Source organism: Branchiostoma lanceolatum, chromosome 4, assembly GCF_035083965.1.
Source record: "Branchiostoma lanceolatum isolate klBraLanc5 chromosome 4, klBraLanc5.hap2, whole genome shotgun sequence".
Lineage (NCBI taxonomy): Eukaryota > Metazoa > Chordata > Leptocardii > Amphioxiformes > Branchiostomatidae > Branchiostoma > Branchiostoma lanceolatum.
Genome location: NC_089725.1, coordinates 24198348 through 24213919, shown reverse-complemented (window position 1 = coordinate 24213919; position 15572 = coordinate 24198348). Strand labels below are relative to the sequence as shown.

Here is a 15572-nt window from a genome sequence, read left to right as displayed (position 1 = left end):
GTTCAAGCCCCACGAAGACTCTTTTTATCCTAAGGAAATCAGTGCTAACTACTTTGTCCATAAAAGTTATGTTTTCAATTAATGCATCAATCATGATCGATTTCTCATTAACATAATTTATTCTGCACAAGTAAAACAAATGATGCAGCAATACCAAGATGGCGACGGTCTTGGTCAAAAGCCACTCTAGTGCGGGATTCGTGTCAAAAACGGGTCTGACATCCAACCTGAGACGACTGAAGACATGCTAACTTCTTCAGAAGAAAATACGCAAGGCTGCTGCTCATACTTGTCGAATCGCTGTGATCTCTGTGTCGTGTATTTTCCACAGTAGCTCAATGTTTTGATACCGTTTCAACATCAGCTCGGTCGGTAACCGCCAACGTTATGGGTTTTGACGAGGAAATATGGTACTACTGGTACTAGGCTTCCCAAAGACAAGTTGAGGTAACGCTCTGGCAGACCTATACGAAACGTTAAGTCTGTATTTTGGGGATGTGCCTTATGTGGTAACGTTAAGCTTCTGAAGACACCAGTTTTATGTGCAGTTCGTTGATAAGTACCTGATTGCGCAAGATGGCGGATCCGAAGTCGAAACCATCGGATACTCACCCCAACTCCAGGGAAACAGCTCACGGTAACCACGATATCTGCCCAGGAGCCGAGGGGAACCACACCATAGCAGCCGAGGACGTCAAAGACGTGTTAGAGACTTCGTCTGGTATCGATGTCAGCATGGAAAACTCTGAGGACACAAGTATAGGTGCCGAAACCCTTGGGGAAAAGTCTTCAGAGAGTGACAGTTTAATAGACAGCCCCCTGGCAGAAAAAGGGGCAAAGGGCAAAAAGTCAAAGAAGGTAAAAGCCGAGGGGAAAGGAGATGGAGTAGAGGAACGGATGGAGAAGATGGAGGTAGAGGGAGAGATGGAGACTTCCAGTGAGAACAAGGATGAGCATGCTGGCCCAAGTGGGGATGGCAGGGAAGCAGGTGGTGAAGACAAGAGTCAAGACAAAGTAGGAGAAACAGACAGCGACTTAGACATAGAAGACGTAGAAGAAGCAGAAGACATTGAGCTGGGTTTACTAGATGATGCCAAGAAGGGAAGTGGAGATGACAGTGGCAGTGATGTCGTCGTGACAAGACCGACACGTTCCAAGCGCCGTGATGAGGATGACAGTGATACAGAGGACAGTGATGAGGAGAAGGTGGAAGATGATAAGAAGGAGTCCGAGGATGAAGGGGACACCACATGGTACTCACTTGATGATCGCAAAATACCATTCCCCAAGTGGAAAGTCCTACCGTCCTTGCATCAACGAGAGATGGGATTTGGCCGTGCACTCTTCCCCTACTATGCATGTGGGTTGACAGACTTTGTCTCCAGATTTGAACTTCAGCATAAGTTAGAACATCACGAGGGCTGTGTGAACACGCTGCATTTCAATCAGCCAGGCACCCTTCTAGCCAGTGGCAGTGATGACCTGAATGTGGTTCTATGGGACTGGGCCCGCAACAAGCCTGTGTTGATCTATAACAGTGGCCATCGGAGTAATGTCTTCCAGGTAGGTCCCTGAGCCAGTATTTCACACTCTGCTGAAAGAAAGTAGTAGATCATATACTCAATCCCGACAATTGTTTGTTCATTGCAGACTTAGTTTCTTTCGAAAAGATATCTGTGACCTTTGAGGGTTAGGAACATCTTCTGTTCACTGTCAACTGTGCTCAAAATGGCAGCTCAAGGTAAGAGCGTTTCATAAAGTGGTATTGTAAATGTTTCGAGGAAAAATATGCCATACAGGACTTAAAATAGCTTGATAAATGTATTGCTAAGAATCACAGCCATCATCTGTGACCTTTGTTGCAATAAGTCAGCAGGAGAAACATGCAAATGTGTAATTGATGAGGACTTGTGACAAAAGAAGGCTCTTAGTACCCCTAAATATAGAAAGCATCAATTTTCAAACCCTTGCTTTAAACTAAATTAAAGTTTGATTGTAGGAAAGGCAATAAGATACCGGTAATACTTCTTGTTTTACTGCCGGCTTCTTTTGTGACTGAGTAAACAGGAGTCAGAGTGGTTTCCATGGCCATGATGGCATGCACAGGTGTACCCTTTCTAAATCATATACATCTCTTAAGTGGGAGCTGTCGCAGTAGTTACATTGCCATTTTTTAGTGTACTTGCATTTTAATGTAATTAAACAAAACAAAATTGAAAAGATGAGGAAAGATCATACAAGGGTTTTAATTGAAATAAGAATGATTGAAATTAAACATTTCATATCCATCGTCAAATCACATTAATGATGTCAGTTGTTCAGTGCTGACACTGTATACATTGTAATAATGGTGATTGTATTGATTCTATACAAAGTTTTTGCATTAGAGATTCAAGCCATTTTGATAAATATAGCACAGTCAGCTCACTAATCCTCTTCAGCACATAAAAACATGAATTATAAGGCAGTGCATGTATTATCACTCAAACCTTCCTGTGTGGAGCATATTTTACCGATGATATTTGAAATGATCATATGTAAGTGCACATTTCGTGAGATTTTGTTGATGAAATTTAATATACTGCCAGTGCAGTATAGGAAAGGCATCTATTTATGACAGTTTCTTACTGTCCCAACCTGCTGACAAGTACATTTATTCTGGTGTTAATGCTGTACTTATAAAGAGGGATGCCTGCTGGCAGCTTGATGATGTGTTAAGGGGCATACTATCATTTGTCAACATTGATATTAGTGGCTTTTCATACTAATCATGTTTCTGTGAACAGTGATATGCTTCACTGCCCTAGTCATCTATTAAGGTTATTCCAAGAGATGGTAAAAAAAATCATGTCTTCGCAATTGGTGTAAGAATTTATGGCCAGACCTTGGAGAGGTCAGAAGCCAACCTGTTACAGTATCTCTATCAGTCTATGTTCCAAAATGAAGCAAAACATTTTCATCCATCTTCAGCATTCCCACATGAGTGACAGGCTTGCATAGCTGCTGCAGGATTGCCACCTGCAAGATATGGTCTCGTCTCGGGGGTCACCTGTCTGGACCTATGGTTAACAGCTCATGGAGAAATGTTCAGATTTTAATCAAGAATATCCTAGGTTGTATTTAACCCATGAAATGCTGTCTACTGTGAAATTGTTGTCACATGCCTGTACACATGGCCTGGGAGCTTGGGGGTTTGGCTAACTACCCAAGTGCAGAGTAGAAGAGAAAGTAATTCTTCTATTCCCCAATCACACAGTCCACCAGTGGAGCTAGAGTGTTTACATGTTGGATTGTTCAGTCATCAGTCACTATTTGACATGATCAGGGCCCCTTTTCAGAAATAGATGGACGGTTGGCAGCATATATTGTCGGGACACTGACTGCCAAAGGCAAAAATTAGAAACAAGTGATTGTTATACATGTATTATAAGAGTCAACGTATGAAATTAATATAGCAGGATGAATAAAAGCTATATGCATAATAAGCCGCTGTACAGTTTTGATGTTGTAGGCATAGACAAGCAAGGGCAACCTTTTTCATCACAAGACAGCTAAAGTTTATACCACATACCGTACGATATCAACAACTGCCTCAAGAATGCCATTGATTTGCTATTACTGCTCTAGCAAGAACTATTCTAAAAGCACTCTAGTGATTGACACTTAAGCTTCTTCAGCCACACACAGAAAAGTTGTGGAATTAAGTTTAGTAAAATCTCCCCTTCTCTATCAACTCTGTTTAGTTATTTTGCCCAGATGTTTTCCTGAAACCGTAAACATTTCAAAAAGTTGCAATAGAACAGAAGTCAAGCCAACAGTTCTATTGAAATAGGTATTGAATACCGGGTATACTGTTACTGACGGAGTGTTAAAATGTGTTGACATCGATAAATCTAACAAAGACACTCGTGACAAAGGGCTGACTTGACTATGGAATACAGATCTGCTGTGGTGAGTCAGCCTGTGCAGAAATTTTACCTATGTCAAGGCTATGTTTGAGTAGATCTGTCAGTCTTACAGGTGTACAGGTACAGGTGACAGACATTCAGTATTATCAACTTTGATATGTTGTGTTTATACAGTATCCAATTGTTACTTCCAAGAATCCAGTTTGTACAGAAACCATGCCCCAGACTAGATTAAGGCCTGGTAAAAGTGTGCACAGTAGCCTCAAATTATTCACCAGATATTCTCTAAGACAGATTGTAGATTATCATGACAAATTTTATTATAGAACTTCGAAGTATGGCACTTTGGTCTGCTGCTTTTCCAACATTGACGCTAATGCTTTTTTTGGCTGGTTGCCTATTGTGGTAATGTGGTAGGTCAGGCTGGTAATGTCACTACTGCCAGATTTAGGCTGTGTTATTACCTGATAGATATTCCAGCTACGAAGTAGAAAAGCCACTAGACTTTGTCCCAGACATTAATTATCTGATTGTGATTTGAACACAATGTTGGCATTGTCCAATCTATCCAAGAAGAGAAAAAAACCTTCAACATCACAACGTCATGGTAACATGATTGAATGATGTTATGGAGCAGATTTAGAATTTGGGTGACATTCTAATAAAACCATGGCCTTTATTCAACATGACGGTATATATACTGAATACAAGTGGCTGATGCAGAATCTAATGGTAACCGTTATTGTCAGAGGTTGGGAAGAAGGACGTTCACCTTAGACTTTTCACTGCTGTAATCCAGATTTCCAGTTTAAACCAGCTGCAGCAGTCATCTGGAAAGTGTGAGGTGTCAAAATGATTGCCATAACTTACCTATCAAGTTAGTGTTAAGTTGAACTGTATCATAACTTAGTTAAGTGTAATTTGCTATTTATACATTTGTGTTTTTGTCCCTGTAAATGTTGGCTCTCGAAATCAGCCATGCTGCCTGAGAGACTGTGTAGTGTCTTGTTACATTTGTAAATAAATAAAATAAAATCAAGTTAGGAAAAGGCTTACAAGTTAGGAAAAGGCTCTGGGATAACCTACATCAGAATGTGGTTTAGATGGATATGATTTAGACTCTGATCAAAGAAATTCAAATCAAGTAAACACGTGTACAACTTAGCTACAAGGAAAAATCAACACATGGGTGTTTTTAGTTTAAAAATGCTTTCTTTATTTCAGGCCAAGTTCATGCCGTACAGTGGGGATTGTACCGTGGTGAGCTGTGCACGTGATGGGCAAGTGAGAGTGGCTGAGCTGTCCAGCACTGGAGTCTGCAAGGGCACCAAGAAACTTGCACAGCACAGGGGGGCAGCACATAAGGTAAGGACAGAAACTACATCATGCATATATAGCAGGCAGAATTTTAGCAGATGGAGTACTAGTAGTTCGGGTGTTTAACTGCTTGTAACTGCAAGTAAAGCGTCGTCAAGTAATGCTGTGAACATGTGCAAATGTTGATACAATTATCTGGAGAACACCACAGGCTACTTAGTATTTGATATGCTACATACAAATGTTAAGGTAGAATCAATTGTTCAGGGGAATGACCGTCCCATGTAGTGTTATATAAGAGCATTTGTGATGCTATGCTTACCCCTTATTAAGGAAATTAATTGGATTGTGCAGTACTGAATCTAAATTACCAGATCTAACATTTTCAAAGAATAATCATAAAACACTGTGATGAAAGCCCTTTGGGTCAATACTTAATTTTAAGAAGTAAGGAGGTGATGACAATCTTTGGTCCCGAGGAGACACTATTTCATGCAGTTACTGCTGTAGGCATCCCACCGTAAGCTTTCTAAACCTGACCAATTTGCTGAGAGCCGGTAGTTAGAGATAATTCAGGTGCCCTTGGAAGAGTCATTTGAAGGTTACGCAATTCTCTTGTGAGCCATCTGTGTGCCGGCTGCAATATGTGATGAACTGGGGAGGACTTCATTACAGGAGGACCAGGCATGGGCTTGCACAAATAGACAATCTTCATGAAACTAAATGTGAAATCGTGAATCAAGGTTCACATGATGTGCATTACATTGTCAACTAAAATTACTAGATGTATTAAACCAGTCACAAGACTGCAGCAGAGATGGTTGAGAACAATTCTAAACATTGCACCTCGATACCTTAATGATAAGTTATGTGATAGTGCACATATCATATTGTAATTGTGCATACTTCGATGTGCTTCTTTGCTGGTACAGTCTATTATACACATACGAGTGTGAGTAGCAAAGAAGGATTTCTTCCACTTATATAAAGACAAAGGTGGAATGTGGAGTGGCCTTGGCTAAACCTATATGCAGAGTTGAATGGATAACAATTTTAGCAGACATTCTATTTAAGGTTACAGGCTGAGTGCCAATTGCTAAGGTACTCCAGTCTGGAATGGGAAGGATGGTCTGAAGAGAGGACCTCTGGTTGGTCTCTCGTGACAGATGCCCGGGCCGCTGGGGCACAGCTTACCAGACTGTAAACACGAGCACGAATCAATACCTGTCGTACAGGGCAGGAACGACATTCGTCTTCAGGTGTAAAATGTCCTGATGTTCATTGGGCTATTTAAGTCTCCCTGTTGTTGTTCACCTTGGAATCTAGATAGGTCAGTAGTGTGGTTTATGGTCTGTCACTCTGAATTGCTTCTTTTATGCTCCTGTAAGAAAAAAAAGTCCCCTTTTGAATGACATCACTTGCAACATTGGTCACAACCCCAGGACTGATGGTGACTGGTGGTAGAGGCAGGTTAATTGGTTCGTGTGGAGAGATATATGCAGCTTTTGGGAATCACAGCGTGGTCATGGGGAAGTGTGCGTCATACAAGTCAGGTGCTATCCATGGGTTGACACCCAGCTGTGAAAATATGATAAAAGTCTATCTTTTTGAACTAAACAAATTTCTTAATCAGTGCCTTTTTAGTTATTTTGAATTCCAGGTGTGATTTTGTCTTTAAGATTGATGAAGTCAGGAATAATTTAAGCATAATCTTGGGAAGAAGACATACTAATACTCAACCTCCTGGTTTTTCAGGTTTATCAGATCTATAAAGGATCTCCACATTGAATACTGTGCAGGCTCAATAGCTATCTTAATATATGGCTTGTTCCCCTAATATCATATCATATATTATGGTCACATCATCTGATCATACTTATCATCATCACCTTCACTAAGATTGAGAAGGGCATGTCTGTTGCTGTTAGTTTGTTTGAGATGACAAAATTTCATCTCCACTTAAAAGTTTATCTGTTCATTCTGCAACATATGATCCACTGCTGAGTCAAATGCTCTATCTGTTAGGAAACAGTGGGTTACCGGTACCCATTCGTTGACAAAGACTGGAGCTGATCGGTCAAAAATTTGGGTGAGTCCAATTTTTGTGTTGGCAATTGCAGTTCAACTTTGATTCACAATTTCATCTCCTCTCGTGTCTCCCTCTCCTCAGCTTGCGCTGGATCCAGACTCCAACTGCACGTTCCTGACCTGTGGAGAAGATGCTGTTGTGTTCCAGATAGACCTGCGGGACGACAAGCCTGCAACGTGAGTACAATCTCTCCTCTGTCATTAATTCATATGATTTATTGATTGATTGAATTATTAGTTGATTGACTGATTGATTGATTGATTGATTGATAGGTAAAATATAGCAGTCCATAGGCTTAATCGTGGAATACTTATAAGGAAGTGTGCACACACAATGTATCTTAGCATACAAGAGTTAAATCGCTGAGATGAAATATTGCCAATATCTCCCCTAATCCAGTCAGATAACTGTGTGTTGATCATTTCAATAGATAATAATAATAATAATAATAATAATAACTGTTCTTGGTCAAATCGATATATCTATGTGCTGAGATTACAATTTGACCAAATCAGTGTACATCTTTGCCCAATCCTGTTTGTTTCTAGCTCTTTTTCGGAGGTATTTCAGTACGTGGGTTTCCGTTCTAATGTTCATTTTCATATACAGTTTACAGTCATCTATGAGGCTGCTTAGGAGCCCCTCGCGGGGCCTCCCTTGTCTCGGTGTAAGTTTTTTACTGAAAGCAATGTTTAGCACTTTCTGTGGCGGAGAGTCTTCTGGCGTACGGAGAATGTGACCAAAGAGAAACCATCTGCGACGGTGGACTTCGTTTTGTAGTGGTGATGTTCTACACTTGTTGTACAACTTGACGTTGCTGATGCAGTTGGGGTAGATGTGACCTGTTAGACGTCTCAGTTGTTTCCGGTGCCATGAGTCAATCTTATACGCAAGCTGCTCGGTGAGTCCCCATGTCCCGGCGTTATAAAGTATCACGGGTAGAACATAAACTTGGAAGAGTTTTAGCTTGAGTTCTAACGAGATGTGTTGTGTCCCCCACATACTCCACATTTTTCTCATGGCCAGGTTGGCTAGCTGTATCCTTTCTTCTATGTCGTCCGAGATGCCAAGCCGGGATCCTACCGATTTCTTTCTCCTCCATTCTTCCTCTTCCCTGTCCTTTTTATGGCAGATGTGGACCCGTTCTGTCTTGCCTGCATTGGCATGCAGTTTCCACTCTGGTAGGACCTTCATTGCTTCCTCGTGTATCTTCTCCAGATGGTGACTAGAGGTGCTGATGAAGTCTAGATCGTCGGCATACTGGGTTTCAGCTGCCAGCTTGAGCCGCTTGTCTTCCGCAGGGATGGGTGGGGAGGATCTTCGCAAGTCTCGAAGGGCTGCCTCGTAGTAGACGTTGAACAGCTGAGGGCTCAAGCTGTCGCCCTGGGGTGAGCCGACAGTTGCTTGGAACTGAGGGGCTACTTCTCCTCGTACGCGTACGGCAAGGGTTGTGTCTGTCAACAAGGCCTGTATCATTCGCACAGTGTCGTCGTCATTCACCACGTCTTTCAACAATGATAACAGACGAGCCCTGTCCACAGTGTCAAATGCACGGCTCAGGTCAATGCCGAGGATGTGAACGTCCCACATTCTAGTCACGACTAAGTCTGCAAGGATCCTCTTGGTGAAGACTATATCAGCTGTGCTGTGGCCTTGGCGATAGGCAGACTGTGATCTCGGTAGATAGAGATTCACCTGTGGCTTGCAGCGTTCCAGCACGATAAGTGAGAAGAGTTTCCTCAGTCCGTTTAGCAGTACTATAGGTCGGAGGCTGCTGCATGGACCTCGTGGTTTTCCTGGTTTTTGGAGGGGGATCAGGATGCCTTGTCCTAGAGCAGACATTACCTCTCCTTTGCTGAATACGGCGTTTATTATCCTCGCTGTAGTGGTACACATGGGATCATCGGACTTGGAACAGCAGTATTTCAATAGATAGGCGAAGTTATTACTAGTTCTTCCTGCTTCTCAAGAACTCCCTTGATTTCCGACAATGAAAAAAGCACTTACACCCCAAATTGTACACAACGCTATTCTGTAAGTTATATGTATGAAACAGCTGCTGAAATAGCTGCTACATTGTGCTAGCCTTCTAACATGACTCTAGATAAACCTGTTCATGTGTCCATTTGCACTGCTTAGAAAACTGCTGACAACCAAGGAGAATGACCGGAAGCTTGCCCTGTACACCATCTTCACCAACCCTGTCAACAGCCACGAGTTCTCTGTGGGAGGGCGGGATCACTGGGTCAGGTACAAGCTAGCTGTGGTGTATATACTGGTAGCACATGTCCTTTACAATGTACTCAGTACTTGATGTCAATACAAGATCAGAGTAAGGTACAATTTACTCCTAAGAGCAAGCTGTTAGTGATTTGAAAGTGATGCATTTCCCTCTATGAAGTCCATAGTGAACTGCAGTTCATATCTGGTAGCGGTGAATTGTAGTATTGTACAACATCCAAAGTGTTGTGGATGCTGTTAGTGATTTTGATGTGATGCATTGCCCTCTATGAAGTCCTTAGTGAACTGCAGTTCATATCCGGTAGCTGTGAATTATAGTATTGTACGACATCTAAAGTGCTGTGGATGCTGGTAGTGATTTTGATGTGATGCATTGCCCTCTATAAGGTCCTTAGTGAACTGCAGTTCGTATCCGGTAGCTGTGAATTATAGTGTTGTAAGACATCAAAAGTCATTGTCAGTGGTTTCAGTAACCCGTTTCTCCTTTTATTTGTCCAAGGGTGTTTGACAAGAGGAAAATAAATCCGGTAAGTTTTCATTGACGGCGCAAAATTAGACATTGTAATCCTAATATTGTTTCTTTTTTTCTTTTTTAGCAACTAGGAAAACATGAAATTTCCTCCTTAAGTTTACCAGCAGTATGAATTAGTGATGGCTTCCTTTCATTACATTTGTAAATGTCGCTATAATACCTTTATGTTTCAACCCTAGGAAACAAATGAAGGGGTACTGAAGAAGTTCTGTCCACACCATTTGGTAAGTACAGTTCAGTAAGAATTTTGTTTTTCCTAGTTTAGGCTGTGTATAGATACCACAAGCAAAGCGGGTTGTTTCCAGTCAAATTCAGATAGATACTTGACTTACCAATCAATTTAGCATGCAAATTAATAGTATACAAATTCAGTATATTCTTAATATGATTTTTTTAGGTTGACAGTGACATCAAGGCTAACATCACCTGCCTTGTGTACAACCATGATGGTTCAGGTAAGCTACATCTATGTTTGTTTGTTTGCTTGTTTGTTTGTTTATTTGAGCCTCTATCTATTCACAAAAAACTCCATTCGCCCTGCTGGCCACTCTTCATTGAGGTCACAGGAGAAGAGGTACGGGTCAGACAAAATATAACAATACATTTTTATATAGATTGCAAGTCCTATCGCAGTGTATCATGGGGTCCCTCCATTAAGATGTTCACTTCTAGATTGAAATAAATCCATACCCATTAAATACTCTGTGTTTCTGATCAGTTGTTCTTTGACCATTTACATGCTAAAAAATAATGTAACTGAACGCAGTGATGTGCATCGGTTTTGTGTTTTGTAAAGTGATAATGTAAATGACTGATGTGCCATCTCTCAAAGTTTACAGTGTTTCTAACCAAGCATGCTTTTCATCCTTTTAGAGCTGCTGGCAAGCTATAACGATGAGGACATCTACCTGTTTGACCCTACTCACAGTGATGGGGCAGATTTCATTAAGAGATTCAGGGGACACAGAAACAATGCCACAGGTAAGAAAAACGTCATGGTACCAATGAACACAACCACTGGAATGTGCTGTTTCTCCCAGTGAAGGTTTATATGTATGGCAGCATATCCATCTATGGGAAGATGTTGGGAGTTTGGACCAATTCCCGCCTTCAAGCTAGATAAACACTCTAGTGAATGAGGGAGGGGGTGCACCTTGGTCAAATATTGCGTTTTTGCATTTTTTATGTTACTTGTCTGCCTGTGGGCCATTCTGAACAAGGCAGGAATGTCCACCTATGGTCTGGTGGAGTGGTGTTCGATCGAGACCTACAAATGGGTGGTGTAGCTAGCCTGGAGTTCAGCCTTGTTAGCTTTATTCCACTTCTCTACTACGTGGAAGCGGAATAAAGCTAATAATGCTGGTCTCCAGGCTAGGTTGTACCCATGGGATCTGTTATCTAGGTGTACATGTGAGGATGATACTGTATCATGTTTGTTCCAGTGAAGGGAGTGAACTTCTACGGTCCTCAGAGTGAGATGGTTGTGAGCGGCAGTGACTGTGGACACATCTACTTGTGGGAGAAGGAAACAGCCAATATTGTGCAGTTCCTGGAGGGTGATGATGGAGGAGTGGTATGACAATTCTGTTTCACTTTATCCAAGTCTATTCCTGGTTTGTTGAGCGTACCCTAAGCGTTTGCATGGGACATAGTCCGGTACAGGATAGATGTTGGAAACGGTCAAACATTTCAAGTGGCATCCACCACTTTTCATCAAGGTTACTGACGAAGGGTAGTAAAAGGTACCTGAAATGTCTGCCTTTTTTTTTTTTGTATTTTGTATTATGAGCCATACATGAATGTACCATAGTAATACATTTACACACTAGTTCTGTACACAAAGTAAAGCACTTACCAACAAGCTTTTGACCAGTCATCTGGTCCTTCTCAAGTTGATTTGACCCAAGAGTGTGTCGTCATGTCTAGGTGAACTGTCTGGAGCCCCACCCTTGCAGCGCAGTCCTGGCCACCAGTGGACTGGACCACGATGTCAAGGTCTGGGCACCAACTGCCAAGGAACCCACTAACCTGGAGGGGCTCAAGACGGTAAGATTAGCTTGTCTACATGGATCTGAATCTAGGGCAAGAACATTAGGATGAAAACAAGGTGGACAGTGTCAGTTTGGAGCTGTTCCTTTTTCATGAAATGGGCAAGGTGTTTTGTAGCTTTTTCACACTTGGCTTGTTTGTACCTTTTGGGGGCTTGGTTAAGACAGAAATTAAGTTAAGAGGTTGAAGCTATTGACTTGCAAAGAAGCTATACTTAGTCATTAATCTAAGCAAGGGTTGCTGTTGCCCAGGCTATTTGGTACTGCAAACTGTTGATTCTTAGTCTTATTTTCAATGGGGAATTTTTAGTTGTAGGTAGATTGATGTTTGTAGCTTATATTTCTGTCAGAAATCATGTTGTTTTGGGATGTATTAATTCATTGAAGTGTGTACTAGTAACAATGGTAAACTGTGTCTGTCAAATCAATCGCAGACGGTAAAAACCAACAAGAAGGAGCGTGATGAGGAGAACCGGCACAACCCGGAGATGATTGACGGCCACATGCTGTGGTTCCTCATGCACCACCTCCGCAGGCGGGCTCGCCGGAGGGTAAGTCTACACACAGTGGTGATTCCTGTAGACTTAGGACTGCTGTTCTGTATGTTAATGAGCTCTATGTTATTCATAACATCGTGTGGTCATCTCCAAGCAGATGTAGCAGTTGAGCTTGTTAGGAGCGTATTTGGTCATGTTTTTTTAAACATTTTTTTGAGGTGTTTGATACCTTTCCTGAAAAATGTACAAAACACCTTCAGATAAACATTCAAAATGTTGCCAAATATGCTCTAGACAAGCCCAACTGCTACACCTGCTGAGAGATTGATTCTGTTGTAGGAGAGCAACATTTGTATTGTGCTTGATTCAGCTACAGGTAGATATTGCATGCATATTATTTTGTATGGTTCTTTTTAACACAAAGTTTGAACCTTGATGACAACATACTTCATCAGGATAAGGTCCTCCTCTGTATATTTTTTTCAGTATGCAATGCATGGTGAAGTGATAAAGTAAAGAAAGTCTTCTACGTATTTGTGCCCATGTATTTAAATAATCAGCGCATACTGCTATCTGTGGATACTGTCTGAAACATCTGACTGTTTCAAAATCTTATCCAGTTGCTTGAGGAATTATTTTTGGCCTACTGCTATCCCCCCGTAGGCTCGAGAGGCTGGTGAAGAAGAGGCCTCCGACAGCGAAGACTCCTCATCTCCCAGCTCGGACTCCGACTCTGACGGGCCCTCCGAGTCTATCCAGTGTGCCCCGTCCTAATCCACCAATCAGGTCCATATACCAGAAATTATTAGCACAGAGTGGGAAACAGCTTATGAAAGGAAACTTGCTACTGTTAAAGTGATACGAACTTTCTTGAAGCGACCTGTACTCCTTAGAGAGGGGACTGATCTCCTTATGCCAAAACTTGGTTGCTAGTTTAGATGGAGTACCTGATAGGTAAGGTAACATTGCTGGCTATATTGCAAAAACCTTGTTTGTCACTAACAGCCTGCAATCATTCTAGACGGATTCAGTGTGGAGTTATTGTTTAGTTAAAATCATACCTGTGAGTAGAGTTTATGATATTGTAATCCAGTGCTGAAAGTGTACACAATGATAGACTATGTTCATTGTTCATTGATACGGAAAGGGTTATGACATTGCACATTGTCAAAACTTTCCAATCTCAACCCACATTATCCTAACTTCTCTATACAAAATTTAAGAGGTTCTGTTGCAAAATTGTTAGTGATTTCATGACATGTTTTACTTGATGTATGCTTTTCATAGTACCATTACATGAATGATGTATCTCAAGAAAATAAGTACTTATGTTCCTTGGCTTCCTAAGATGATATAGATTCCTAATGTTGTACCATTGCATGTAACAAAAGACAAAGTGAAGTGCCTCTGTCCATCTTCTCTTGTTATGGCTGTTTAGCTTGTTATGCTTGATGTGTTGCTTTAATGCTTCATATTGGCACAGGATGAAAATTAGTCATGTTGCATACCACCCATCATGGAGGACTTCAAGGCATTCCTATGCTGGAATTGAGCTATGGCATTTAGTTTTGTATGTATGTATGTATGCAATTGTTTTGGAAATATGATTTCTGAAGAGAAAAAATGAAGTGAGCTCTTCACTAATGGATTAAGTTCCTGAATAGATGAATTTCACGTTCAATCCAAATTTGTCCCACATTTTTGTCAGCTGAGGAATGTGGTAGCAGGTAACTGCCACTTCATTTGTATTGAAAGCTGGCTATGTAATTATAGAGTTGAGGAGACCTGTCAGAGACAGTTACTTAGATAAAAACAGCAAAATATGATGCTTTGACAGGATAGTGAAGACAGGTGATTCATGCACAGTGTAACATATTTTGATGTTTGTTTTCCTTATTTGGTGAAAGGTAAAAGTTGATATGATTTTGTATAAAGACATGTAGTTCTTTATGTGTAGTACAAGTTGGCTTAGCTAAAAAAAAACATTGCTTCGCCTATGCTATCAATTTTTTTGGGTTCTTTATTTGCACTTATGCATCAATGTTGTTGTTTTTGTTCAACAAAGAGCAGCAAAGTATTTCTTGAGTTACAGCTTTTCCAGAGGAAATCTATCGGCAAGAGGAGAGTTGTCAATATTTACAAGTGTAGAGATTCTGGGCAGCTATTTTTTCCATTTTGCCCATTCTCACTCAATTCTGATTCCACACTAAAATGTTGTTAACACAAAATTTCTCTTACTTGCTTAGATAATCAAAGTTTCTATGTATTTAAAGAAGAAACACACCAAAAGCAACAAAAAATCTGTAGTGTTGTATTGAATAGCAAAAGCCCACATGAATTTGATGTGATAAAAAGCATGGCTTCTTGTCCCTGGTGTAATTCAGATGCTGACTAATTGATCCAACTTCAAGATGACCTGTAACCTACATTCTACTGCTATAACAAATGTTCCAAGACTTAAAGCACAAGTATAGTACCGTTTTCTGTGTAACTTATATATAGTACGAAGTTTGACAGAACTGAATACAGTATTGATAGAAATATTTGAGCTAGATTTTATAAGCCTATCTCACAGCATTTAATGACTGTAGTATGAGCTGTATATATCCTGCTTACTTTTGCCATACATTGTGAATGAAAGGTATTGATCTCCTATATTAAAAAAAATATTGTACATGAGCCACTATATATTAAACGGATTGTTGCGATAAGATAGATTGATTCTCAAGACCAGCAAAGATAGATACTGCAAGTTAAATGTTGTAAATAGAAAAAAATAGATCCAGATACAAAACTCAATGTATTCCCACAAGTTGAGATTTGTAGCAAAGAAAGCTGTAAGAGAGTGTCCCACTTTCCATACATGAGTGAACCTCTAGAACTGTCCGCCCACTGGTATTAAGGACTGCTGCCTTACCAGTTATCCCTCCAGGATTGCTC

The 15572-nt window shown here is 40.8% G+C and overlaps 1 protein-coding gene across 1 annotated transcript; it reads left to right on the top strand.

Moving 5' to 3' along the window:
* Window positions 1-123: 123 nt before the first annotated feature.
* On the top strand, window positions 124-13609 carry LOC136433543 (DDB1- and CUL4-associated factor 8-like). The gene is made up of 12 exons (XM_066425854.1): window positions 124-1563; window positions 5133-5273; window positions 7396-7490; window positions 9454-9564; window positions 10055-10082; window positions 10267-10311; window positions 10485-10542; window positions 10961-11068; window positions 11530-11660; window positions 12014-12133; window positions 12570-12686; window positions 13296-13609. Exons 1-12 carry the CDS (start codon window positions 577-579, stop codon window positions 13404-13406), a joined length of 2052 nt encoding a protein of 683 aa, XP_066281951.1. The 5' UTR covers window positions 124-576; the 3' UTR covers window positions 13407-13609.
* The last annotated feature ends 1963 nt before the right edge of the window (window positions 13610-15572 follow it).